At 42.0% G+C, this 27547-nt stretch overlaps 2 protein-coding genes across 7 annotated transcripts; both read left to right on the plus strand.

Annotated features, from left to right (window-relative positions):
• Positions 1-3238: 3238 nt before the first annotated feature.
• On the plus strand, positions 3239-11292 carry LOC124138922 (alpha-protein kinase vwkA-like). Of its 5 annotated transcripts, none has more exons than XM_046505826.2 (2): positions 3239-3396; positions 10145-11292. In XM_046505826.2, the coding sequence occupies exon 2, from the start codon at positions 10184-10186 to the stop codon at positions 10910-10912; it is 729 nt and encodes a 242-aa protein (XP_046361782.1). In that variant the 5' UTR covers positions 3239-3396; positions 10145-10183; the 3' UTR covers positions 10913-11292. The 5 variants fall into 5 exon arrangements, with proteins under 5 accessions (XP_046361782.1, XP_046361781.1, XP_046361786.1 ...); XM_046505825.2 differs by lacking the exon at positions 3239-3396 and adding an exon at positions 3416-3855; XM_046505830.2 differs by lacking the exon at positions 3239-3396 and adding an exon at positions 8259-8644.
• Positions 11293-21390: 10098 nt separating this feature from the next.
• Positions 21391-27256, plus strand: LOC124138920. Of its 2 annotated transcripts, none has more exons than XM_046505823.2 (2): positions 21391-21600; positions 26220-27256. In XM_046505823.2, exon 2 carries the CDS (start codon positions 26225-26227, stop codon positions 27044-27046), a length of 822 nt encoding a protein of 273 aa, XP_046361779.2. In that variant the 5' UTR covers positions 21391-21600; positions 26220-26224; the 3' UTR covers positions 27047-27256. The 2 variants fall into 2 exon arrangements, with proteins under 2 accessions (XP_046361779.2, XP_046361780.2); XM_046505824.2 differs by having other exon boundaries at positions 21391-21526.
• Positions 27257-27547: the final 291 nt, after the last annotated feature.

The raw sequence follows: 27547 nt of genomic DNA on the forward strand, positions 1-27547 counted from the left end.
TACAAAATTAACTAGGTTTATAAATCAGTACAATTACTGCACAGAAATGACAATGGCAGTACACAATAGAATGGTAGTAGAATATTTAATAGTAGTATAAAATGTCAGATCAGTGGAAATGACAAAGACAAGAATAATAATCACCTCACCGCAACAGTGGTCCAGCTTCCGAGATAGGCCTAGGCTGTCCAGGATGATAAGTGATCTTCACACGAAAACTGGTCTTGATGTAATGTCAGATGAAATATGAGATGAAATGCGAGATGACGCGCCCGCTCCTCCCACATAGTCCATCTAGCCTCCAGCACTCTCCACACAGTGCCTGACCAGCCCATTGCCACCAGAACATCACAGAACACTCCACACGTTTCCACAACGCTTGACATCCATGTCATTCCAGAAGCCGACAGACAACTCGAGCATCCAAACCGGTACTTTCCTCACTACCGCCTACATCAAACAGCACCCACTCCCGACAACCAATCATTACCAAACACAATCCAACGAACCTCCACCGAATCCCAACAGAAACAATGCAACAGAGCCATTGTTCAACAATAAATCACACCACATATAACAATGTACACATACCAAGAAGCTTATATGGGTGTTCCGATAATACTTTCTATATAACCCGTGAAAATGCGGGTTAGAATTGGTCTTCAGCAACCCATGCTTGCCGTAAAAGGTGACTGTGCTTGTCGTAAGAGGCAACTAACGGGATCGGGTGGTCAGGCTCGCTGACTTGGTTGAGGCATGTCATCGTAGCCCAATTACGCGGATCGATGTTCATGATACCAGTAACTGGATTATCTTGTCCAGATTCGATTATTTACAGACCGCCGTCATATAGCTGGGATATTGCTGAGGGCTCTGACGAAGCTTTATAACTGGCAGATATAAACTTTAAAATCAGAACAAGGAACAATTCTGTTAACAATTATAATACTAAATCAAATTCGAAAAGGCGATCAGGGCTAAAAATGGCCAAAATATGAAACCAATTTATGAGGGTGTGAATGTTGTTTTACGCCTTAGTTAGTATTACTTTTTCTATAGCGCTGCGCCCTGACGTAAAAAAACGACACTGGGAGAAATAAACCAGTGGTTGACAGCATGACCAACGAACCGCTGTAGGATAGTATGACAGTAACGTTACACAGTGCCGGATCTTGCGATTTATGTCCTCCAGAATCTTCACTCCAGGGTGATATCATGTACTGTGGATAATGCAAACCGATGCAGGTGATATGGCGTCACAAACGATTTTATATGACGTCGTTCCAACAAACAGGCTGAGATGATGTCTACACATTGTCTCAGAAAATAAAAACAAATGCCAGACTGCCGTCAGGACGCACAGGCTTTAGAAGCAGGCCCCAACTAAGCTCTGCAACCCTCATTCAAAACACTGTAGCTTATTGTGACAAATAAATCAACACATAAATGTACTGCAGGTCATAAGGACTCATACAAAATTGAAACGACGAACCCAACACAAGATCTATCTGCCACAGGCCTACGGGCAGGCGCTTTTTTCGAACACTGCTAAGGGTTACATAAAGAATAACCGATTCGCGACTCGTACGAGTTCTGTCTCTATACACATACCAACGTAATTCACCACTTGACATAGATCTATACCCGCACATTCGATGTTAATATGCCTGACGGCGCTTCAATGATCACGCGAGAACATATAAATAGAAACCTACTCCTGGCATTAATGCGCTTACAATTCGTCGTATACATGGGGCTGACTGTCTATATAAAGGCGCGGACACCGATGATGTGCGTAGAGGTTGTCACCCTCTGTTTTCCATATCATGCCCCGTATCATCTCAAGACATCCTTATCTGAGGCCGCGAGGCCGAGGTTTAATACTGGTCGAGGGGTGATAAGCGGCATGCTATGGGAAACAGAGGGTCATAATACATGTATGTCACTTAATACTAACCGAACTGTCATAAACATCTTGCCATCAAGAGTTTTCCACTCCATTTCCAAAATGTCCCTCTCTGCGCCTTCCATCAGCCATTTTAACATCTGAATCAGTCTTCCTTTTCGTGTCCTCGTCTTTCGTACAGTCCACGTGTTTCAAGTCACTGATTTTTCTTCATTTTCTGTTAAAGAGTCGAGTTCCATTACTCTTGAGGACAAGGAAGCAAGTGTGCGTTCACTTACATCGTAGATCAAACGAGTCGCCGAAAACAACATGACGTCATCAAATAAATGACGACATCTTTTATTGTGACGTCATAAACGTTCCATGACGTTGCGTGCAAAACACCGAGGACTGATACGAGTTGTCAGGACTGAGGCCTGAGGCTTGATATGGCTATATCCTGATGTGGGCACTGACGTTTTGTTATTACCTGGGTGGCAAAAAATATATATGAAGACTGATACAAAGTGTACTAAGTGATACAATATATTCTCGAACGGACATCATGCGTACAATAGATATACTTTCTGATATATATTGTAGATAGTAGGTGAGTGAGTTGAGCTTTACGAAGCTTAATAGCAGTATTTCAGCAACATCACGACGGGGGACACCAGCAATATGCTTGGATATTGTACCCATGTGGGGAATCGAACCTGGGTCTTCGGCACGACGAGCGAACGCTTCAACCTCATAATAACCCTCTCTAGTCCTCGTTCCACAAAGCGATCTTAGTGCTACGATTGTCAGAAGCCTATGCCCCAGGGCCCACTTGCACAAAGTGATCTTAGTGCTACGACTATTGTAAGCCTATGTTAAAGTATGGTAGTTGCGATCATCTTAGCGCTAAGATCCCTTTGTGCAAGTGGGCCCTGAACGTGATTTACGATAATCTTAGCGCTATTATCGCTTTGTGGAACTGGGTCGGGTTTGATTTAAATACCGGACCTGTTAACGGTCAAACCTATTACACCTCTCGACGTCATTTTGGAGGAAATACGGTAATTATGAAAAATATTTAGACTATCATTTTTAAAATTAGAAATGAAATGACATCACATCATTTTCCAGTTTGGGTATTTCCGGCTAAGGCAAAGGTATTTCAACAGCTGACGTCGCCCGGGTGGTTTTGACCCTGCGTCAGCGAAAGTGGAAACCCAGGTTGAATCATCACACGGAAAATTAACGCCTATACAATGACCGCACGTACTTCATACTGTGCTTACCATAAGCAAACAGGCGCGTCTTTTGGCTGGTTAGTTTATTTGAAGTCTGACCGTGCCGCTTGGCCACATCACTATAATGACAAGCTTGTCACCACCATCACGTGACCTCAATCTGTGAGACCCTTTTACATTTGAAACCAGCGTTTTTTTAAAAATGAATTAATAATAACGAAAGATCTGGTACGCGAGCCACGTTTGTGAATGGATTATATTCCGCACCAAAAGGTATGTATCCTTGATTGAATGCCACGCCCCGTTAAAACATCCTAGAGTGTGTGCTTCAAGGAATATCAACAATAACGGTATGGGACACGGCGAACACGGCTAGTTTTGGAACGTTATCATGAGAGAGTGACCTACTCGTTGTGTCATGCCGCTTGGCTGGGTGTTCTGTGTGTGCTGTGTGTGATCGAAGTGTCAAGGAATGTTATTGAGGCGCCCACCCCCACAAGGAACGCTGGTTGAATGCATAATGTTCTGCTTGGGCACCCGGGGCTGGTCTAGCCTCCAGCTGGTTGGTGATAATATCCTTGGCGGTTGGTGAGATATGCGGAACTCTTATCGTAATAATACTGCGTGTTGCGCCAATCTACTTAACTGCCTAATTAGACTTAACTGCTAGCCGCGTGATTCCGTGGTGTTCCGAGTTGTGAGGGACTTGGTGGGATGTATTCTGAAAAGAAGGTAAGAAAAGGGTGAAGTTATGACTCTTGTATCTGCTGAATGGGAGGGTAGGGAGGAGGACATTTTCAAAAGGAGATTATTAATACTTGTTTTGAAGCAGCCACGGCAGCCACTTGTATAGTTATGTGAGGTTGTATGTATGGTGTAGTATCAGGTGATGTTTGTTTGTACGTTGTTGCCACACTCAGCAATATTCCAGCTATATGGTGGCAGTCTGTAAATAATCGACAGTCCTGTGTTGTATTAGGCGATGTAAGGCATGGGTTGTATAGTGTTGTATCAGGTGATGTGGTTGTATAGTGTTTTATCAGGTGATGTAGGGTGTGGTGGTATATTGTTGTATCAGGTGGTGTAGGGTGTGGGTTGTATAGTGTTGTATCAGGTGATGTGGTTGTATAGTATTGTATCAGGTGGTGTAGGATGTGGTGGTATAGTTTTGTATCAGGTGGTGTGGTTGTATAGTGTTGTATCAGGTGATGTGGGCTGCATAGTGTTGTATCAGGTAATATAGGGTGTAGTTGTATAGTGTTGTATTAGGTGATGTAGGTCGTAGGTTGTATACTGTTGTATCAGATGATGTAGGATGTAGTTGTATAGTGTTGTATCAGGTGGTGTGGTTGTATAGTGTTGTATGAGGTGATGTGGGCTGTATAGTGTTGTATCAGGTGATGAAGGGTGTATAGTGTTGTATCATGCGGTGTAGTGTGTGGTTGTATAGTGTTGTATCAGCTGCTGTTGTTGTATAGTGTTGTATCAGGCGGTGTAGAGTGTGGTTGTATAGTGTTGTATCAGGCGGTGTAGGGTGTGGTCGTATAGTGTTGTATGAGGTGGTGTATGGTGTGGTTGTATAGTGTTGTATGAGGTGGTTAGGGTGGGTTGTATAGTGTTGTATCTTGTGATGTGGTTGTAAAGTGTTGTATCAGGTGATGTGGTTGTATAGTGTTTTATCAGGTGATGTAGGGTGTGGTGGTATATTGTTGTATCAGGTGGTGTAGGGTGTGGGTTGTATAGTGTTGTATCAGGTGATGTGGTTGTATAGTGTTGTATCAGGTGGTGTAGGATGTGGTGGTATAGTGTTGTATCAGGTGGTGTGATTGTATAGTGTTGTATCAGGTGAAATAGGGTGCGATGGTACATTGTTGTATCAGGTGGTGTGGTTGTAGAGTGTTGTATCAGGTGGTGTAGGATGTGGTTGTATAGTGTTGTATCAGGTGATGTGGCTGTATAGTGCTGTATCAGGTGATGTAGGGTGTGGGTTGTATAGTGTTGTATCAGGTGATGTGGTTGTATAGTGTTGTATCAGGTGGTGTAGGGTGTGGTTGTATAGTGTTGTATCAGGTGGTTAGGGTGGGTTGTATAGTGTTGTATCTTGTGATGTGGTTGTAAAGTGTTGTATCAGGTGATGTAGGGTGTGGTGGTATATTGTTGTATCAGGTGGTGTAGGGTGTGGGTTGTATAGTGTTGTATCATGTGATGTGGTTGTATAGTGTTGTATCAGGTGGTGTAGGATGTGGTGGTATAGTGTTGTATCAGGTGGTGTGATTGTATAGTGTTGTATCAGGTGAAATAGGGTGTGATGGTACATTGTTGTATCAGGTGGTGTGGTTGTAGAGTGTTGTATCAGGTGGTGTAGGATGTGGTTGTATAGTGTTGTATCAGGTGATGTGGCTGTATAGTGTTGTATCAGGTGATGTAGGGTGTGGGTTGTATAGTGTTGTATCAGGTGATGTGGTTGTATAGTGTTGTATCAGGTGGTGTGATTGTATAGTGTTGTATCAGGTGATATAGGGTGTGATCGTACATTGTGGTATCAGGTGGTGTGGTTTGTATAGTGTTGTATCAGGTGATGTAGGATGTGGTTGTATAGTGTTGTATCAGGTGATGTGGCTGTATAGTGTTGTGTCAGCAGGTGTAGGGTGTGAGTTGTATCAGGTGGTGTTGGTTGTGGTTGGAAAGTGTTGTATCAGGTGGTGTAGGGTGTGGGTTGTATAGTGTTGTATCAGGTGGTGTAGGGTGTGGTTGTATAGTGTTGTATCAGGTGATGTGGCTGTATAGTGTTGTATCAGGTGGTGTAGGGTGTGGGTTGTATAGTGTTGTATCAGGTGATGTGGTTGTAAAGTGTTGTATCAGGTAATGTAGGGTGAGGTGGTATATTGTTGTATCAGGTGGTGTGGTTGTATAGTGTTGTATCAGGTGGAGTTGGGTCTGGTTGTATTGTGTTGTATCAGGTGGTGTAGGGTGTTGGTTGTAAAGTGTCTTAGGTGGTGTTGGTTGTATAGTGTTGTATCAGCTGCTGTGGTTGTATAGTGTTGTATCAGGTGGTGTAGGGTGTGGGATGTATAGTGTTGTATCAGGTGATGTAGGGTGTAGTTGTATAGTGTTGTATCGGGCGGTGTTGGTTGTGGTTGTATAGTGTTGTATGGGTTGTATAGTGTTGTATCAGGTTGTGTGTGGTGTAGGTTGTAAAGTGATGTATGAAGTGATGAAGGGTGTAGGTTGTATAGTGATGTATGAAGTGATGCAGGTTGTGGGTTGTATATTGTTGTATCAGGTGATATGAATGTAGGTTGTATTATGCTGCATGGTATATGTCGTATTATATTGAATCAGGTGATGACCCAATCATTTACATTCACTACCAGATTCATACCAATGTCTCTGGATATCGATACATTCCTTGACTACACCGCTACCAAATGTGGCGTCTAGGTTTAAAGCGTGTGCTGAAGCTGTACAAACTCTTGAAGCCGATGGATCATGACATCATGTCCGCACTGTTCCGCCTTCAGCAGATGTATGTATACAGGAGGCATACATATGATACGTGTGACAAACCTGATAGTGTCTTTGTCCCTTGGCAGTTGGAACACAGTGTATGACATAGGCATGTCGGAACCCAGAGCGAGGTCGATGGCACAGTTCTATTTTTTCAAATAAACTAGACATTTAGTCCCCACCCCCTCCTCCTACTATAATAAATAAATCACCCGCCCCTAATACCTATACCGGTTAACTTTCTCGTCGAAGGAAATTCGACCGTTGAAATATTGACACCTTCTTCAGCTTTGAGTAGGACATACTATGCATGTGACTTCTTTGTGTTATGGCGAGGAGTGTCATGGGAAGATGATCATTTTCTGGTGACAACATGTGACACGGACCCGGCTACAGGGAAGTAGATAGCGTTACCCTCCTGATCTGCTGATAGATTTAAACTTGGCTTCGCAAGCTGACTCATTGCACATTAACAAACATACATATTTCAGTTAATGTTATATATGTTAACGGCTCCAGGGCCAGGAAGGAGGATCGTGTGAACGTGACCAATACGATGCACATACTATTTGTTAAGGTTGATTAAAATCATATTTACTTTGATGATTGCTGAATGTTAAAGTTAGGTTATTTTAGAAATAATAAGTGAATACTGGTATGTTTTTATGCCGCTTTTAGCAATATTTCAGCAATATCATGGCGGGGGACACCAGAAATGGGTTTCACACATTATCCCCATGTTGGGAATTCAAGCCAGGCCTTCAGCGTGACTTTATAAACCACGAGGCTACCCCACGGCCCCTTTTAGAAATAAAACACTATATAATCATGATATACAATACTGCATACAAAGCTGTTTTGTATCCTGTCTTATTAGAGTAGACCGAGAATAGAGTAGACTGTAGGATCTTTGTAACCAAACAAAATTTAAAAAAATATATCTTGAAACAAAATCATATTTCCTTAATCAATTGAACTACGTAGATAAAAATACAGAGACCGGAAGAATAAACTGAATGTGTGTTTTTGTCACATGCAAAACTCAGCGCATCAAGTGATATAAATACAATATTATGAGTGAGTGGGTGAGTTGTGTTTTACGCCGCATTTAATACTATATCAGCCACATCACGACGTGTCAGGTTGATGTGGATGGCCAGCCCAAACAAGATTCATGTCAAGGGCCCTCTTGTGCACAAAGCGCATAATGATGATGATGATGATGATGATGATGATGATAACGACGACGACGACGGTGATGCTGCTGCTGCTGCTGATGATGATGTGCATATTTATAATGCGCTTAAAGCGCTAAATCATTACCCCGGTCAATGGATCAGTGTGCTGTCGATTTTCATTCTCAGCTCCCCGGGAAGTAATCAACCCAAGCTGCGTTACATTACGTCATTGGTGTCACAACTTTCTGCACTGAAATATAAATGACTTTCAACTCCTTTCACAATAAGTTGACAAACATGAATGACCCCTATGAACACAAATCGATCAAAAGTCTATTAAATGTTGTATGTAAATCCCACCATCCACTGTACCGATATAGGAAACGGAACCGACAGGCGGATGCGACTATCGGTTACATGTAAACAGAACTTACTATTTTCGGTAGTGACTCAGAAAGAGAAACCGAAACGCGAAACCGGCGGATGCGATCAACGGATAGGTGTCAGCAAGAACATTAACAGTTCGGGCGTTAGATATTTTATGGCATCGAACATACTGCGAGAACGTACAGTTTTATTACTCGTGACAACGGCGTGACAGCTTATCCTCATTTGTGACAGCCGGCCTAGATCGCCAACCCTTAGGTCTTATTTGCATAACGCAACCATCGAACTCGGGAACTGTTGTGCTATAAGTATTGTTTGTAAACGACATGGCACACGTCCAACTTTGAAATCATTCGATCATACAGCTTCAATATTTATGACGCAACAGACATAGCGACACGATATCATTCAAGGACCTGTGCGTTTTAATCTGATGGTGGTAAGTCTCGGTGGGTTATTTGTTTTTTAACGCTTTGCCGTTTATTTTTATGCATGTTAATCAAGACGTTAATAGTTCTGCGTTGTGATGTGACCGCTGCTTGAATGTCAAATGAGTATTGGAATTACCCGAGCGTGGTTACCAATTCCGCAGGTGCGTGGCTGCGGTTTATGTCAAATGTTATGACTGCTGTATGGTGTGGCTGGCATTGACGTGTAGCAATACATGTGTCATAAATGATCTATATTAATTCATATAGTGATATAGGATTTACACAAAAGAATGAACACGACAACAGGGTGTGTGTTATACTAATTTGTGTAAAGAAGAATTGTTGTGTTCATGTAAATTATTGTTACTTGTTGGAATCGGACACCTTGTCAGTGGCGTTGCTATGTTCGTTTTTTAGAAGTATACTTTTAGATGTATGTTTTGTGTACTGTAATGTCAGTTATACTTTCACTGTCATTTGCGTGTTTGGAAAGATTTAATTTCGTATTTCTTATAAACAATTGGGCAAAAGAAAGTATGCAGTTGAAAATTGGATTTGACCGAAGAGTTACAATCGTAACCAAAATGGTACTATACGCAGACTTGTTGTGTGATACTTATCGATATGAGGCATGTAATATCGCCTACGATACCCGTATCAAATACATCACCATCGAATAGCCATTTCTTGTTTGTTTCATTCTCGCCACCATCAAACATGGGTGTATACTTTCTTTTGCCCGTCAGTGTATTATTGAAAGATGAGATAACAAAACGTTGTCTGTTCAATTAACAGTTTTTAGACTTGAAGTATAAACCAGTTATAATATAAAGCTGTTTTAAGATCGTGAATGAATTTAATAAAATAGATGCAATGATAGTATAATAATAGTGCAGTGTACAATAGTGATAGTGCAATAACACATACAGAATCTGAAGTATTAAGCTACTTATCGACCGTGACCTAGACCTACGACTGCCATTGTGCATGGACCGAAGTCCATGCGACCTTAATCTGATTTCTCTTCCGACAACGGAGAAAATTACACATATAAGCGTTTGACACACTTCCTGTCGTATTTACAGTCATTCAGCTCTGCCGGATCATGTTATCATTCCCGCTCACATTGGAGTTGCCTCCCTTGGCTAAGGTCAGCAATGCATGTTGTGTGTGATGAGATTAAGTTGAAATATTTAGGACCAATACGTCAATCAAAATATGACCTTTATCCGCAGAAAAACTAGCTTGAATATTTGGCTATCTCAAGGCGCGCGTGCACTGCAAGGTTGTTGTCTGGTGTTAATGTTTTACTTGGATTGTCTGACCAGTACATCTTAGGAATAAGACCAGCGCCGAGTTCGATTCCCTGTTAAGGTGTGGAATGAGTAATCTTTTGCTCTGTTTCACTCTGTGGTGTTGACGATGGTTTGTTAAAAGCAGCTTAATCTTTAAACTTTACATAGCATATATTCAATATTTGTTATATATAACCAAGTAATATTTTGGATTTCGTTTCAGCCTGGTGCGCATGTGACTAATAAGTGATCTCGTGACGTCATGGGAAGCGGCGCCACAAAAACTCTCACCACCTCGCCGGACGAGCGCGGTATGGTGCATCGCGTCATCATTGAAGATAACGTCGTTTCGCGTGGCAAACGGAAGTTCACGTGCCCAGGTCGTCTGGTCGGGAGCTGGAGGGCGGGAGATGAAGTCGTAGTGAAAGTGCTGGAAAAATCCGTACCAGACGAACACTATTGGGATGAGGAGATCGAGAAGTGCGGACGGCTCAGAGAACACATCATTTCCTTTGGCAAGACCGTAAACCTACAGATAAAAATTCACGTCGAATACCCAATGACTGCCTACGTGGACAAAGTATCCAAATGGATGAAGGCGAAGATGAAACTAAAAGAAGGTGAATTTGTGCTTGTTGAGGAACCGCTTGGGAAGGACTATGCCGAACTGTTGAACTCCTGTGGTAAAGTAGAACCTAAACTGCCCCAAGCTGTTGCCGACCTTTTGGGCGAGCTGATGCACTTCACCTATCACGAGTCTTGCCGGAAGGAGATATTTTGTGGATTTCAAGGAACAGTTTCAGGGAATGTTGTGTCCCTTTCCGAACCGACTGTCCACTCAGTGGACACCAAATACAGGGAAGCGGACATGGGTTTGGAAGGCATCATAACAGCATTCGAAAGTCACAGGTGCACGGCAAGGTGTCACGGCTGGCTTAAGCCTGGCGGTGTCAATCACACCAAATTCGAGTCCATATGTACTACGGTGTAGGGCTGTTTTCTTTGCCTATTGTGTCGTTTGACAGGGAACCTGGGTACTCACAGATCATTCAGTGTGCAGCTGTAATCATGGCGTCATGTCGGAAGTGACGTCAGCCAAGGTCAAGGCCATCTGCTTTACGGCAGGTGGCTTCTCTGTGTATATATATGTCAATGGTGTTATAAGCTGTTGCGTTACTTCAGACTGTTGAATTATGGATTTTTCGAACATTTTGTGAGCAATGTTCAGCAATCGAAGTTGACATTGTTAGTATTGTCATTGTCACTTTATTGTTAAGGTGAAAGATTCACGTTATTTTACCACAAATGGCGTACAGTTTCCGCTGTGTAAGCGGTGTTATGAATAGAACCAGAGCTCCAGATAAGCTTTTGGTGTTGTGGGTATTTTACCCATGCATTTCAAAATCATTTGGTATCAGTAATTCTATCTGCGTATTCAAATTTCTGTTACCCACTAGTTTTTACACATGTGGGTATTTAAGTTAAATATTTAAAAACACTATTCATCTAGTCCCTGCAAACTGGTGTCGTGTGGGTTCGAGAGCTTTATAGGACTCAAAAATACCACGATACTTCCACAAGAAAGTGTGATGGCAAATGATCATGATCTGACTGTCATCGTGGAGTTTGGCAAGGTTGACGGAATGCCAACTTATAATTTCAATATAAGTTGCTCATTTGCTGATCGAATACGCAGGGTTACTTCACAATATTTTGATGATACGCACAAGTTTTATTTTTGTAGCGTATCTGTAATGTTCGTTGCGTATTTGATACGCTTGGATTATATTTTACTGCGTATTTCTGCATTTCTGATGCGTATTTCACGCAGATACGCAGCTTATCTGGGGCTCTGAGAACAATTCCATACATTCCAAGGTCATGTGCATGGAGTCTGGAATGACCGTTTCAGTCAGGGATGAAGGAAATATGTATTGAAAACACACAGCGTCTGGGAAACTATTAGATCTGGATTGAATTCTCCGCTTTATAAGATATTATATTGTTATACACGTAGTTCAATTGCATACATTTTCTATACTTACATTTAAACTAACGCCTTTCAGAATTCCAATGTCAGGCGAAGTTTGCAATATTGTACAGTGCAAAACAGATAACAGATTGTTAACGGATTTCTTTATTAACGAATCATGGGTGGCGTCATGTTCTTTTGTTTATGAGGGCACGGGATGCCCAGTCGTCTATGGCGTCGCAATTCGCTGTGCAGAGTTACGTCCCTTGAACACGCCAGAAACCCATGATCGTGGGTTCGAATCCGGGTTTATGTTTCTAGGTTTGTCAGCACCATACTCGCGCTCGTCGGTTTCACCGAAGTGGTAAACGTCTGAGACCTGCATCACTTCAGGCTTTCCTCACACATCACGTTGACACGTGGTATGATTGGAATACTGTTAAACCCAACTCACACATTCATTTGTATTTATCATCCCAAACTTATAAGGTTTGACCATATAATTTTACCCACCATGCAAATCGTGGTTCTATTGAGGTTATAAAACACAGTATACATTGGTGCTATGTCATACAAGCCAAAACATGACACAATTAACATCTGGTTTGTAATAAATATATATTGCAATCATATTCTATACCATCAATCGTCAAGTATGCACCAGATCAATGCACTGTGCACAATAGATGTATCAGCACGATGTTGTAACGATTAACTTTATACTTTTAGATTTATTTCATTATCCCCCGCCTTTGCCATACCATCACTACAGTAACACAGGCCTAAATGTACATGAAATATACTTACTATCGCCAATGTTAATCTTACCTCAGTATTACTATGCCTCGTTGACTTCAGTCAGCTCACGGGTTGATAAGTGCAATAAACACTGATCTCAGACTATGTTGTTATTATGTCATATATAGACTTTATTACTTAGAGGATAACCTACACTCTACGGGGGATTATGAAATATCTGTTTTAAGGGAATTAAGATCAGAGTCTTGGCGAGGGACAGTTAATCCGTAATTCCGAGTCAAGAGTAGGTTATTCTTTATGTATTACATGTATATATAAAAAGGTACATAAACGTGAGATCCATGGAGACATCAGTTGGCCTAAGTGTCCTTTTTGAGGTCATGAGCAATAGCTAACGTCAAAATCATTACGTCAATAAATTTTAAATGCTCGGTGTGAATTGCTGAAAAGCGTGTCCCTATGGATAATATTTATGAAATAAACGGCGAGAGGGAGTTGTTTATCGTACTATAAAACACACACGTTATTTTTTAGAGGGGAGTGTCAAGTGAGTCGTTCCCATTAGATGTATCTTGGCAACGCAAATAAACGCAGTGGCCGAGCGATCGCATCCAAAAGCGAGGGAGATATGACAATCGTCATTGGGAGAAAAGGTACAGGTAATGGACGTGAGGATTGTGCACGTGAGAATATGCGGGAAATATCCATCTGTGCATAAAATGGACTTGTCCGACTTTGCCGAGGTCGGATTCTACTGAGGGAGTCATCATTATTAAAATAAGGGTAAATATTATTAAAGCTTGTGTATTTCATCATGCATTATCCTTAAAGAGGTTGTACATAATGTTGATATCTCATGTAAGATATAACCGACTCGTGGTCGTTGTTTATCGTACAATAAAGCGTCCCTCATGATTTATTCTACCTGCAGTGTTTTATTTATGATAAACAACTCCATCTTGTCGTTAATTTGTTAAATAACCCGAACGCTAGCTATGGTCATAGCCTTATGATGATGTATATGTGTGTGTTCATCATCTAGATTATGTGTGAGTGAATCCCGCTTCTGGCAAAGAACATATGTTGTACCATCTTCCCGAGGCAAGGGGGGCTGGAGTATTGTCCAATCAAAATCGTGTTGCAATGAAATCGACATCCGGTTCATTAACAACATAGCGACTGCTGTGCAGATTTGGGTCGATTGCAGGATTTGCAACGCATGTGTACCGTCAACTGGGCGTCGACAGATATTATCCAAATCTTTTCATGTTTTTAATCAAGGTTCTCAAGTGATTTGATGCACTTCGCGAGGTAAGACCCGTTTTATTACAATTTAGATCGCGATCGGATCGTCTTGACAGGGCGCCGCCATTTTGTTTGAAGCAATAAAAATGATATGAGAGGTGGAATCTGATTGGTAAATAGGAGGGACACAGAAGGGAAATTACTAGTACTAGCCACTGGGGGCGCGACGATCGAGCAACGAAATTCCAGTCAAGTTCGACAAGGGTGGAAACTGGACTGTTATAGTCAGTTAACTCCGTTGCCTCGGGAAGATGATGTACTAGAGCCTACCCTGAAATTGCATCCTACTTTTTTTTTGCACTTGGTATAGAACTGGCCGTGCGGAATGCTTTGTCTTGTCTTGTCAATATGCTTTGTTCTAATGAAAGGAAACCTAACATTGGCATATATTCAAGTACAACAGCCCGAGTTCGGATGAAATGGAACACTGTACCTGAACTTGCCTTATCTATACAGTTCATTTAAATGGGGCGAGTCTTTACCGTGTCAAAAGCACTGGTGAATTCTTTGGTTAGTTATTTACTACAAAGGTCAGAGCGCAGGTTGCACGATACACTCAGGTGGGGATGTACGATGAGTTGGAGGTAGGGGTTGGGTTTTGGGGGGGGGGGGGGGGGGTCTTGGTGGTTGTCACTTGATGACAGGATGTATTTAAGTACTGTGAAATGTATCACGTCAACTGCATGTTTACACAGACACCAGTAATCTGTGACCTCACCAGCAGCATATGTACTCGCAGTGACACCATGATCACCGTTTGTTGCTAGTACAAGCAAATTATTAGAGAGACAACTTTTCGAGGCTCCTCCTGGGGACGCCGGTTAGGCATGCCATTGCTTTTCTTACGAAACGACAGATTTGGATCAGGTGATTTGGCTGATAGCGTGTCATCGGTGTCGGACGTTGTGAATATCAAACCCTGGTTTGTGACTCGATCATTTACAGGACGTCGTGATATACACTTAAATGTATTATGACTGCCGCTTAAAACAAACATCCTTCTCTAAACAAACATGGCTGCAACTCATTTAGCACTATATCATACATGGGGCGTTTTACTCAGGCAGTGTATTCATACGAGGCTCGGAAGTTATTTTAGTGAACGAAAAATAACACGTCTCAAACATCGATTGTTTTAACAATGACTTTATCTGACAGAACATTAAACAACCTTGTTTCAAACAACACAGGCAATCAAAGAAATCACGGGGTTGTTAGGTAGGGTTAATTAATTTACTTAACTGTTTAAACTAGGGTAATGTTATATGTCTCACCCATAAAAGTCACCCATCTCAATTTGTGTATTCACCCTGTAAGACCAGGTCTATTTCTCTCCAATACTAAAGTTAATGTCAGAGCCTGTATTAGCCCGAGTTGTCACCACCCCGGCATCATTTGTGGTTAGCAAATTGTTCTTGTTTGTGCCTGGTAAATGTTACTTTGTCCTTCAACTGTGACGGTTAGGTGTAGCGTTAAGTGACTCAATTCCAAACAGGCCACCGTCTGTACTGCTTGGACCGGAGTTGCCACATGTCTCAGGACCTGTCATAACCCGTTGATATTCCAGTCAACGAGAGTTAGCGAGAAGTCCGGGGTTAGTGGAGGTCCACATCCTTAATCTGGCCCCGTATACCATAAATAGGAACGATAACTATCAAAGTAACTGCCCCCTCCCCCGTGCTCGAAAGTGTTGAATGTATTGCAAATTGGTGCATCCTGATGCGCCTAATCTATAATTTATACCCCTACTACATCTTCTAAAACTTCGATAATATTTTTTTGGGTTTTTGAGACACAGATCGGCGATAGCCACCAAGTGGCGCAGAATAGGAGGCTTTAATGCTTCGGGGATCAGGGATGTTGGGTCGTAATCACCATTATCTATTGTCATTAGTAGACAGACAGACAGATATTTTATTTTCGTCTCACCGCTACACATCATATAAAACATGCATGAAATAGACGTTTTTATCATATAATGGGTAGGTTTCTCGGTAGGATAAAGCCAACGGATAAAAACGATATCCGTCGGGGTCATATGCGGATAGAGAAGCAAATATCAAAGGTCAAATAGGACTAGGCCTACTTTCACCGTTTATAAACAAACATGGCGTCGCCCTCGTCATTCGGCGATCGAGTCAGAATTAACCATCTGGAATCTGGATAAACTACAGTGATAATTGCCATCATTATCAAAAGAACAGTCTAATATACTGAAAATCAGTGTCTAACTGTGACGTAGCTAAGGCATTTTATAAATTTTGGCAACTTTGGAGATATAAATTTCGAAACAATTTTGCGAGGGCACGAGGCCTAGCCAAGCGGGATCAGTAGCCATATCTGTGCTTGTAGACCTCTGCGGCTTGAAACCTTCTCCACAAATCAAAATAGTTGGATTTGGCCGAAATATCTTTGAATTGTTACTTTGTTTCGTTTTGTCGCTGTGTGTACATCTGACTACACTTCTTAACGTTATGACAGGACAGACCGACTGTCAACAACGTCTGACCGTGGCCGTGACGTCTCATAGACTAGGGTTAGAGTAGCTTCCCTTTGACAAAGGGCAGTTACTCTAGCGGTCAGACCGATGGATTGCCGCGAAAGGCAATTAAAAACAACTGTTGTTTTGCGTATATGTTGCTTCGCCACTGTAAAAGAAACAGATTTCAGTTGGAACTATATTGGCTACTGTCACTGTCCGACTGACACATCACTTACCCTGTGACGTAATAAATATTAATGCACGCATTCCAGGAAAACTCGCAATGTTTCGGAAATGTTTGTGAGAGAGGGAAAGCGATTTTAAAGCACAGAATTAAAGAATGACATTATATGAATTGATAAAGAGGTTATCACGCTTGTGTGTTTGGGGATGGTAAATATCCTGTATTAGGAATAAACACTATGTATTTAGCTCGCCAAGGCTCGCTAAATACAATGTTTATTCCTAATGCAGGATAATTACCATCCCCAAACACACTCGCGTGATAACCTCGATATACATAAAAATAATAATACAGCGCCACTCATATAAAGTTATGAGAAACGATACACAGAACTCGATGATACACCGTATATAAAGATACAAAACGTTTTACCCATATAGCAATAGTTATCTGCGTTGTAATATTAAAAAGCAGGTTTTGGCAGTGACATATACCTCATGTTTAAAAAAGGACACACAATTTCTCATTGTTGATAGGTTTAAAAAGTTGGACATTTTAGTCGTTATACCCATGAATAATTTGGATTTTAGATCATCGTATAGTGGACATTCGAATAAAACACGTTTTTCATCTTCAAGATGATCATTACAATTAAAGCACACTCTGTCTTTAGCCTTTAAAGGTATAGAGGCAATGACGTGAGTGTGTTTAGGGATGTACCATAAACATTGTCTAAAGCCAGACTTGGGGAGCTAAATACGTTGTGTCTATTCAGGATATGTACAACCTCAAAACCCACAAGCGTGACAACCTCTTAATATATAATGTCTGTATTGTGTCGTCGAGAAACCTGTTCTCATCTCCCCCCCAAACTGTACCTTAACATTGAAGGTTTTCCTACAATGTGCGCATTAATGTCCAGCTGAGGTGATAAAGAATCAGCCATCTATAGACATTTTAACCCGTTTTTACAATGTGATCTTTAAATCAGGTCTGGTCCCCAATATTTGGAAGAAGAGAGTCATTAATCCAATCCCCAAATCTGGGGCAGGTGACCCAAGATTACCAACTAATTATAGAGGCATCACTCTTCTATGTGTGACTTATAAAGCATATGCCAAAGTCCTCAACAACAGAATCAGCACCTGGCTGGAGACTAATGATCTGCTTACACCTTACCAAAATGGTTTCCACAAGGGTAGATCATGTCAGGATCACCTAGAAACTCTCACTAAAATAATATACAATAGGAAGATGTCAAAACTATCTACTTATGTATGTTTTGTTGACATTCGTAAAGCCTTTGATTCTATTCAGAGAAATATGTTGTGGCATAAACTACAACATCAATTTGCAGTTCAAGGATATATTTTGAGATCTATTCAATCTCTCTACCAGGATGTGCAATGTTCTGTCAAGGTGAATACTGACAAAACTGACTGGTTTGATGTTACTGTTGGGGTCAAGCAAGGCTGTTGCTTGTCACCCACACTATTTTCTATGTATATAAATGATCTAGCAGATGCTTTAAGTGAACTTCAGTGTGGAATAAACATTGACTCTTTCAACATTTCATTCCTAATGTATGCGGATGATATTGTCCTCATCGCACCTAATGAAGATAACTTACAAAAGCTACTCGATTGTTTACATCAGTGGTCTACCAAATTGAAGCTAGCAGTGAATAGAGACAAAACAAACATCATGCACTGTAGAACAGCATCAACGCCTAGATGTGATATTCAGTTCAAATGTGGAAATGTCAATACCGATTATTGTACAGAATATAAATATCTAGGAATGTGGATCAACGAACATTGTGACTATAGGAAAACAGTTAAAGAAATATGCAAAGCGGCAAACAGAGCATTTTCAGTAAGTTCAACCATTTGGGAGGTTTAAGCCATGCAGTGTACACAAAATTATTTGATAGTTATGTGCAACCAGTTATAGTGCAAGTGTGTGGGGCGTAAATATGTACAAAGAAATAAGTTATATTCAGAATAAAGCCTCCAGATTCTTCTTGGGAGTGAGAAAGAATGCCTCTAATGTTGCCGTCAGAGGAGAGATGGGTTGGAGAAGCCAAAATACTAAAATTAAAATTGAAGTTCTTCGAAGTTTCCATAAAATCATCACCTCCTGTGAAACATCTGTGTGTGCCATAGTCCATAAATGGTCATTTAAAAGAAAATCCTCCTGAGATTATAGGATGTGTGAATTTGTGAAAAAAATAGATATTCATGGAAATATGGACGTTTTAGATTTTTGTGTCAAGGCTAAACGTGCCTCATTTCTCAAAACATGCCTTGAAGTGTTAGATACAAGAGACATACAAAAGTGGTTCTCGGATATATTTAATGACAAAGGTAATTGCAATGGAAATAAATTACGAACATATAGGAAATATAAAGAAACTATCCAAACTTCTCACTATGTGAAAATGTCTCTACCCAGACAACAAAGAAGTATATTAGCCTCATTACATTGTGGAAGCCTTCCTCTGGCTATAGAAAGTGGCAGGTATACCAAGCCTGTGACTCCTTTGGTAAATAGACTTTGTCAACTATGTCAGGAACAGTTAATCGAAGATGAAGTACACCTTGTTGTGGTGTGCAAATTCTTCAATGATTTAAGGAAATGTGCAGTCGAAAAGGTGCACGGGAATCACGCACGTTGAGACGCCCAACGCTAACACCGTATTCGTGCGTGCGTGATTCCCGTGCACCCTTTCGAGTTGAGTTGATTGGTTCAACTGTGTATCCGTATATGACTCCACCGGATACCGTTTTTACCCATTGCTCGTGAAATCTGTGACTCAGTGGGCTAGCACCAGTAAACCAGCATTTATATGTCCGGACGATACAAGCAGCCACATACACACGTGCAGTCACGTCGCTGATATAAGTGAAAAAATCTTGAACGCGATGTTAAACTCCATTCACCTGATCTCAAACTACGAGGGACACAGGTGTGTTTAGGTCCGGTGGGAATAGTAGTTTGTTTGTTTGTGTGTGTGTTTGTTGTTATACCAGCTATATGACGGCAATCTCGCCTTTTAATGCAAACATGGGTTGCTGTACACCTATTCTACCCCGGATCTTCACGAATAGCTCTTAGGTTTTTTGGGACGGTCTGGTAGCCTAGTGGTTAAAGCGTTCGCTCGTCACGCCGAAGACTCGGGCTCGATTCTCGACATTGGTACAATTATTGCTAAAATATTGCTAAAAGCGGTGTAAAATCAAACTCACTCACTCACTCAGGTTGTGGAGATCACTCGGCACATGATAAACGCCAATGTTTACGAAACGTGTAAAATTCCGGTGGTGCTCTCAGTGTGAACGTGTATCAGTAACTAGACAGCGGAATGAATAGTTTCAATAGATCACGAGGTATATATATGCCCAGGTGTGTGTCAAGTCTTTAAGACTTGAGCGTCTGGAAGACATATTTTTAAAATCGTGATTTGCTTTTGGTGTTTAACGCGGCAGTAAGAATTATCCCAGCTGAATGACTGCGGCCTGTAATTAATTGATTGATTCCTATTGTGAGTGAGTGAGTGAGTTATGTTTAACGCCGCTTTTAACAGTATTCCAGTTATATAACGGCGTGTCAGCTTAATGTGGGAGGAAAGCCCGAAGTCGTGCAGATCTTCGACGTTAAACACTTCGATGAAACCCACGAGCACGGATATGGTACGTGCTGACAAGCCAAGAAACATAATCGGGTCGAACCAGGATTCGAACCCACAATTAGAGGTTTCTGGCGCGACCAAGGGACGCGACTCTGCATAACGAATTGCGACGCCTTAGACGACTGGGTGCCCGTGCCCCCGATTCCTATTGTGAGCAACGACCCACGCCGTCGTGGTTTGTTTGTTTGTTTGTTTGTTGTTTAACGCCGCACTCAGCAATGTTCCAGCTATACGACGGCGGCCTGTGAAAAATCGAGTCGGGACCAGACAATCCAGTGATTGATATCATGAGCATCGATCCAAGCAATTGGGACCGATGACATGCATCAACCAAGTCACCAGGCCTGACCACCCGATCCATTTGGTCGCCTCGTATGACCAGCATGGATTGCTGGGGACCTATCTCTCCTGGAAGGGGGCACAGGTGGCCCAGTCGTCTTCGGCGCCACAATTCGCTGTGCAGAGTTGCGTCCCTTTGTCACACCAGACACCTTTGATCGTGGGTTCGAATCCAGGTTCGCCCCGAATATATTTCTATGTTTGTTAGTACTATACGCATGCACGTGAGTTTCACCAAAGTGGTAAACCTGCAACACTTCGGGGTTTCCCTCCACATTAAGCCGACACGTACGCCGTAAGATATCTGGAATACTGTTCAAAGCGGCGTTAAACCCAACTAACTCACTCCCACGAGGAAGTAGAGATATTTCTATGTGTATTCTTATAATTAGTATAGATATAGTATCCCTCTAAAGATATTAACACACAATACTCCTATTCCAAGAAGTGCATTTACTTTAACGCGAAACAGAAGTCAAGGGAGCCCGGTCGACACAAAAGATCTTCATTCTCGAGGAAAGCGATGAACAACTGTCACGAGGCCGGCCTGCATTCATTGTCCCACTGCTCGTATGTATGTTTACAGGCTGAGAATGCGAGGTCACATTGTCGTTTCGGCGTAAGTTTTGTACGTTGTAAATACCCAAGCTCGTTCATGCGTCTCTAAGAATCTTACTCCACGACAGCAGTTACATCCCTTAGGCGTGATAAAATATCTCAAGCTTCATGTAACGTAGTGCAGAATCATTCGAGTTACAAGTTTACACAACACCTTAATACGAGGTACCCAAGTCGATGTTGTGCGTCGGGATGATCCGAAAGACATGCGGCTAGTAACATGCATATAGTCCTCCACAACAGTGATTTGCACAGGTGGGCTGACTGGTAGACATTGTCGTACTTAAGGAAGTTATCTACGGCAAACCATAAGAATTAACCTCAAACAGGTAAGGCAAGAGGTTTTTTTCAATGGCTGGCACAATCACGTTATTGTTGGCTGGTACATGACTCATGGCTAGCTTCTCACAGCAATCAACACGTATAAGTTGCATGCGTACAAGTTACATAGAGTCCTCTATAATATTCGATGCTTTGTATTAGAGGACGAGTAACAGTATATTGCCGGATGTAATTATAAAACAAGGAAAGAAATTCCGCCTGAAGGACCTGCCATTTATAATATGGGTGTGGGGGATCAGGGGAGGTCACCCCAAACCATGACAGCTTCTAGGGGAGGGTCGAGTCATTAAAAATAATAAACATATTTGGGGTGGGTCATGAATAATATGTACAAGCACATGGAAAGGGTCATAAAATGATGACAAGCATTATGGGAGGGTTATTGGGTCATTATTATTTTCAGTACATCAGTGCATCTCACACATACACACACACACACACACACACACACACACACACACACACACACACCAAGCGAGCCCTCGAGATATATTTAATCGAATCAGAAGACGTTTAGCTGGAATAATAGAATCTAGAATGGGGAATGGTAGTCCTTATGGTACAAATCATTCCGCTAGGAATTGAGACGTCTGGAAATGTCGAGCTTAGTACAGGTGATATAACTGCTTATGTCAGACGTCCAGGGTAAATATCACACTAGAATGGAGGTATGATGTACTGGATAATCGAGTATGCTAATGAATGAAAATAATATTTGCTGAAATATTTCATTTCAGTTGATTTTATTGTCGCGGAAAGAGATGGGGTCATCTTTTGTCATAAGACGTCATTTCATTGTTACGTTCTCCCCTCAACTACATTACACTGGACCTCAATCTAGACCCCGACTGAATCTTACATGATTGAATTAATTCAGGACATCTCACACCGCACCTTATCTCATCACCGACTGAATCTTACATGATTGAACTTATTCAGGACATCTCACACCGCATGCACCTTATCTCGTCACCGACTGAACCTTACATGATTGAACTAATTCAGGACATCTCACATCGCACCTTATCTCGACACCGACTGAATCTTACATGATTGAACTAATTCAGGATATCTCACACCGCACCTTATCTCGTCACCGACTGAATCTTACATGATTGAACTAATTCAGGACATCTCACACCGCACCTTATCTCGACACCGACTGAATCTTACATGATTGAACTAATTCAGGACATCTCACACCGCACCTTATCTCGACACCGACTGAATCTTACATGATTGAACTAATTCAGGATATCTCACACCGCACCTTATCTCGTCACCGACTGAATCTTACATGATTGAACTAATTCAGGACATCTCACACCGCACCTTATCTCGACACCGACTGAATCTTACATGATTGAACTAATTCAGGACATCTCACACCGCACCTTATCTCGACACCGACTGAATCTTACATGATTGAACTAATTCAGGACATCTCACACCGCACCTTATCTCGACACCGACTGAATCTTACATGATTGAACTAATTCAGGATATCTCACACCGCACCTTACCTCGTCACCGACTGAATCTTACATGATTGAACTAATTCAGGACATCTCACACCGCACCTTATCTCGACACCGACTGAATCTTACATGATTGAACTAATTCAGGACATCTCACACCGCACCTTATCTCGACACCGACTGAATCTTACATGATTGAACTAATTCAGGACATCTCACACCGCACCTTATCTCGACACCGACTGAATCTTACATGATTGAACTAATTCAGGACATCTCACACCGCACCTTATCTCGACACCGACTGAATCTTACATGATTGAACTAATTCAGGACATCTCACACCGCACCTTATCTCGACACCGACTGAATCTTACATGATTGAACTAATTCAGGACATCTCACACCGCACCTTATCTCGACACCGACTGAATCTTACATGATTGAACTAATTCAGGACATCTCACACCGCACCTTATCTCGACACCGACTGAATCTTACATGATTGAACTAATTCAGGACATCTCACACCGCACCTTATCTCGACACCGACTGAATCTTACATGATTGAACTAATTCAGGACATCTTACACCGCACCTTATTCCTGACCCCGACTGAATCTTACATGATTGAACTAATTCAGGACATCTCACACCGCACCTTATCTCGACACCGACTGAATCTTACATGATTGAACTAATTCAGGACATCTCACACCGCAACTTATTCCTGACCCCGACTGAATCTTACATGATTGAACTAATTCAGGACATCTCACACCGCACCTTATCTCGACACCGACTGAATCTTACATGATTGAACTAATTCAGGACATCTCACACCGCAACTTATTCCTGACCCCAACTGAATCTTACATGATTGAACTAATTCAGGACATCTCACACCGCACCTTATCTCGACACCGACTGAATCTTACATGATTGAACTAATTCAGGACATCTCACACCGCACCTTATCTCGACACCGACTGAATCTTACATGATTGAACTAATTCAGGACATCTCACACCGCACCTTATCTCGACACCGACTGAATCTTACATGATTGAACTAATTCAGGACATCTCACACCGCACCTTATCTCGACACCGACTGAATCTTACATGATTGAACTAATTCAGGACATCTCACATCGCACCTTATCTCGACACCGACTGAATCTTACATGATTGAACTAATTCAGGACATCTCACATCGCACCTTATCTCGACACCGACTGAATCTTACATGATTGAACTAATTCAGGACATCTCACAACGCAACTTATTCCTGACCCCGACTGAATCTTACATGATTGAACTAATTCAGGACATCTCACACCGCACCTTATTCCTGACCCCGACTGAATCTTACATGATTGAACTAATTCAGGACATCTCACACCGCACCTTATCTCGACACCGACTGAATCTTACATGATTGAACTAATTCAGGACATCTCACACCGCAACTTATTCCTGACCCCGACTGAATCTTACATGATTGAACTAATTCAGGACATCTCACACCGCACCTTATCTCGACACCGACTGAATCTTACATGATTGAACTAATTCAGGACATCTCACAACGCAACTTATTCCTGACCCCGACTGAATCTTACATGATTGAACTAATTCAGGACATCTCACACCGCACCTTATTCCTGACCCCGACTGAATCTTACATGATTGAACTAATTCAGGACATCTCACACCGCACCTTATCTCGACCCCGACTGAATCTTACATGATTGAACTAATTCAGGACATCTCACACCGCACCTTATCTCGACACCGACTGAATCTTACATGATTGAACTAATTCAGGACATCTCACACCGCAACTTATTCCTGACCCCGACTGAATCTTACATGATTGAACTAATTCAGGACATCTCACATCGCACCTTATCTCGACACCGACTGAATCTTACATGATTGAACTAATTCAGGACATCTCACAACGCAACTTATTCCTGACCCCGACTGAATCTTACATGATTGAACTAATTCAGGACATCTCACACCGCACCTTATTCCTGACCCCGACTGAATCTTACATGATTGAACTAATTCAGGACATCTCACACCGCACCTTATCTCGACACCGACTGAATCTTACATGATTGAACTAATTCAGGACATCTCACACCGCAACTTATTCCTGACCCCGACTGAATCTTACATGATTGAACTAATTCAGGACATCTCACACCGCACCTTATCTCGACACCGACTGAATCTTACATGATTGAACTAATTCAGGACATCTCACAACGCAACTTATTCCTGACCCCGACTGAATCTTACATGATTGAACTAATTCAGGACATCTCACACCGCACCTTATTCCTGACCCCGACTGAATCTTACATGATTGAACTAATTCAGGACATCTCACACCGCACCTTATCTCGACACCGACTGAATCTTACATGATTGAACTAATTCAGGACATCTCACACCGCACCTTATCTCGACACCGACTGAATCTTACATGATTGAACTAATTCAGGACATCTCACACCGCACCTTATCTCGACACCGACTGAATCTTACATGATTGAACTAATTCAGGACATCTCACACCGCAACTTATTCCTGACCCCGACTGAATCTTACATGATTGAACTAATTCAGGACATCTCACACCGCACCTTATCTCGACACCGACTGAATCTTACATGATTGAACTAATTCAGGACATCTCACACCGCACCTTATTCCTGACCCCGACTGAATCTTACCTAGCTGTCTTTTATAAGAATGAGTGAATTATTTGTGTCAAACGCCGCTTTAGATAGTAACGACTGAGCTTAAAGATGTCCGGCACAGTCTAGATGTTGTAGTTAGTGCCTTGTGTGAAAATAAGACACTATTTTTGTATGTAACTAGGGTTAGAAGTAACTGCTTTTGGATCTACATTATAATATTTGACACGCAAAGTGGGTTCTGGATAATCTGAATAAAACATGCCAGGATAGCCACTTAACGCAAGCTAATATATCGGAGATATATGCAGGGGAAAAGGTGTCAAAGTTTGCACATTTACCTCCTCTGTAAAACTAGTACAGCTTAACGAGTTGTTTATGCAATACTCCAGTAACTATTCTTGTACTCTCACAGGTACCATGGGCGCTGTTAACACGACCCTCACCTCGGAGGACAAGGATGAATATGGATGCGAGTATTTCGCCAGCTTTGAACACTTCCCCTACTCGGAAACGTCCCATGAATCCTTCTACCTCGGCCGCTATTCCCGTGAAGGCAAATTCAGCTACAAACACGACGACCTTTGTCGCATCCGAGCCAAGAGACACAAGATTGGGCGGCACCGCCACTGGGAGAGTCAGGTGCGGATTGGCCGGGTGGCCCATGAAGTCGCCAAAGACTTCAACAAGGCGGTGGTCAAGCAGAAGGACACGATCACCATCTCAGTGCCTATCCGAGCCGAGATGGCCAGCGTGTTCAACGAATGGGCGCCAGTTGGGATGTGCCTGAGATGTTGCAAGCCTCACAAGAAGAAGCTTGTGGTTGGGGAGGTGGTTCTTCTGGAACCCTACTTCAGCAGTAGGGAGAACGAGTATTATAGTGACTCCACGGGGTGCTGTGAGAACGAGAACCTTAGTGATGTAGACAAGGATATAACGCAGGCCTTCTCTCATTACTCCTGGGAACAAAGTGGTGGGAAGTTTGTCATATGTGGATTGAAAGGAAGGAAAATGGACAAGGAGTATTATTTCCGTGGCCCCACTGTTCACTCCAACCCCGTGGCAGGTAGGGGCGGAGATGAGGGCGGAGATGAGGGCGAGGTCGATGGTGAGGGAAAGGGGGATGAGGAGGGGGAGGAACACGAGGATTTCGGAGACAAGGATGAAGGGCTCCTTGGAATCCGGAATTTCTTTGTGAATCACGAATGCAACCAACTTTGTGAGAATTTCTCCAAATTATGAATCAAGACGAAGTCTCATGTGTTTATTCAGACTCGAACTCGGACAAGCATGACTCCTTTCGAGTTCAGTGGTAGGATATATTCAGGGGGGCAAACGCTGATGTCAGATATTGACCTCTGAATCTTCACATTCCATTACCAGCTCATGTTGTAAATGTATATTATGTCATCTAAACATCTCGGATTTCAAGATATCAATGTTTAAAAAATACATGATTGTATTTGTCCTTTTTTTATGAAGGGTTCGACCATTTGATCATGCGAGGGGGTATAAGTTGCTTGGAAAACAAAAGAAACGGTCTGTAACAAAATAATACATTGTTGTAAAAATACATATTTAGGCTCATAGTTTGAACTGAAAAGATTAGTTTTGTTTCCGTAGTAGAGAAAATATATAATCTACAGGCCCCCATCCCCCCTACCCTAATATCAAAATAGTCGGTACAAGGAACCGATGACCTGCCGCGCTAAGTGGGGATCGGGTGGTCAGGCTCTGTGACCT

Source organism: Haliotis rufescens, unplaced genomic scaffold, assembly GCF_023055435.1.
Source record: "Haliotis rufescens isolate VD_foot unplaced genomic scaffold, xgHalRufe1.0.p SCAF_19, whole genome shotgun sequence".
Lineage (NCBI taxonomy): Eukaryota > Metazoa > Mollusca > Gastropoda > Lepetellida > Haliotidae > Haliotis > Haliotis rufescens.

Bases quoted from the DNA above. Each gene is read 5' to 3' on its own strand.
- LOC124138920 (XM_046505823.2), top strand. From the start codon at position 26,225: ATGGGCGCTGTTAACACGACCCTCACCTCGGAGGACAAGGATGAATAT.
- LOC124138922 (XM_046505826.2), top strand. From the start codon at position 10,184: ATGGGAAGCGGCGCCACAAAAACTCTCACCACCTCGCCGGACGAGCGC.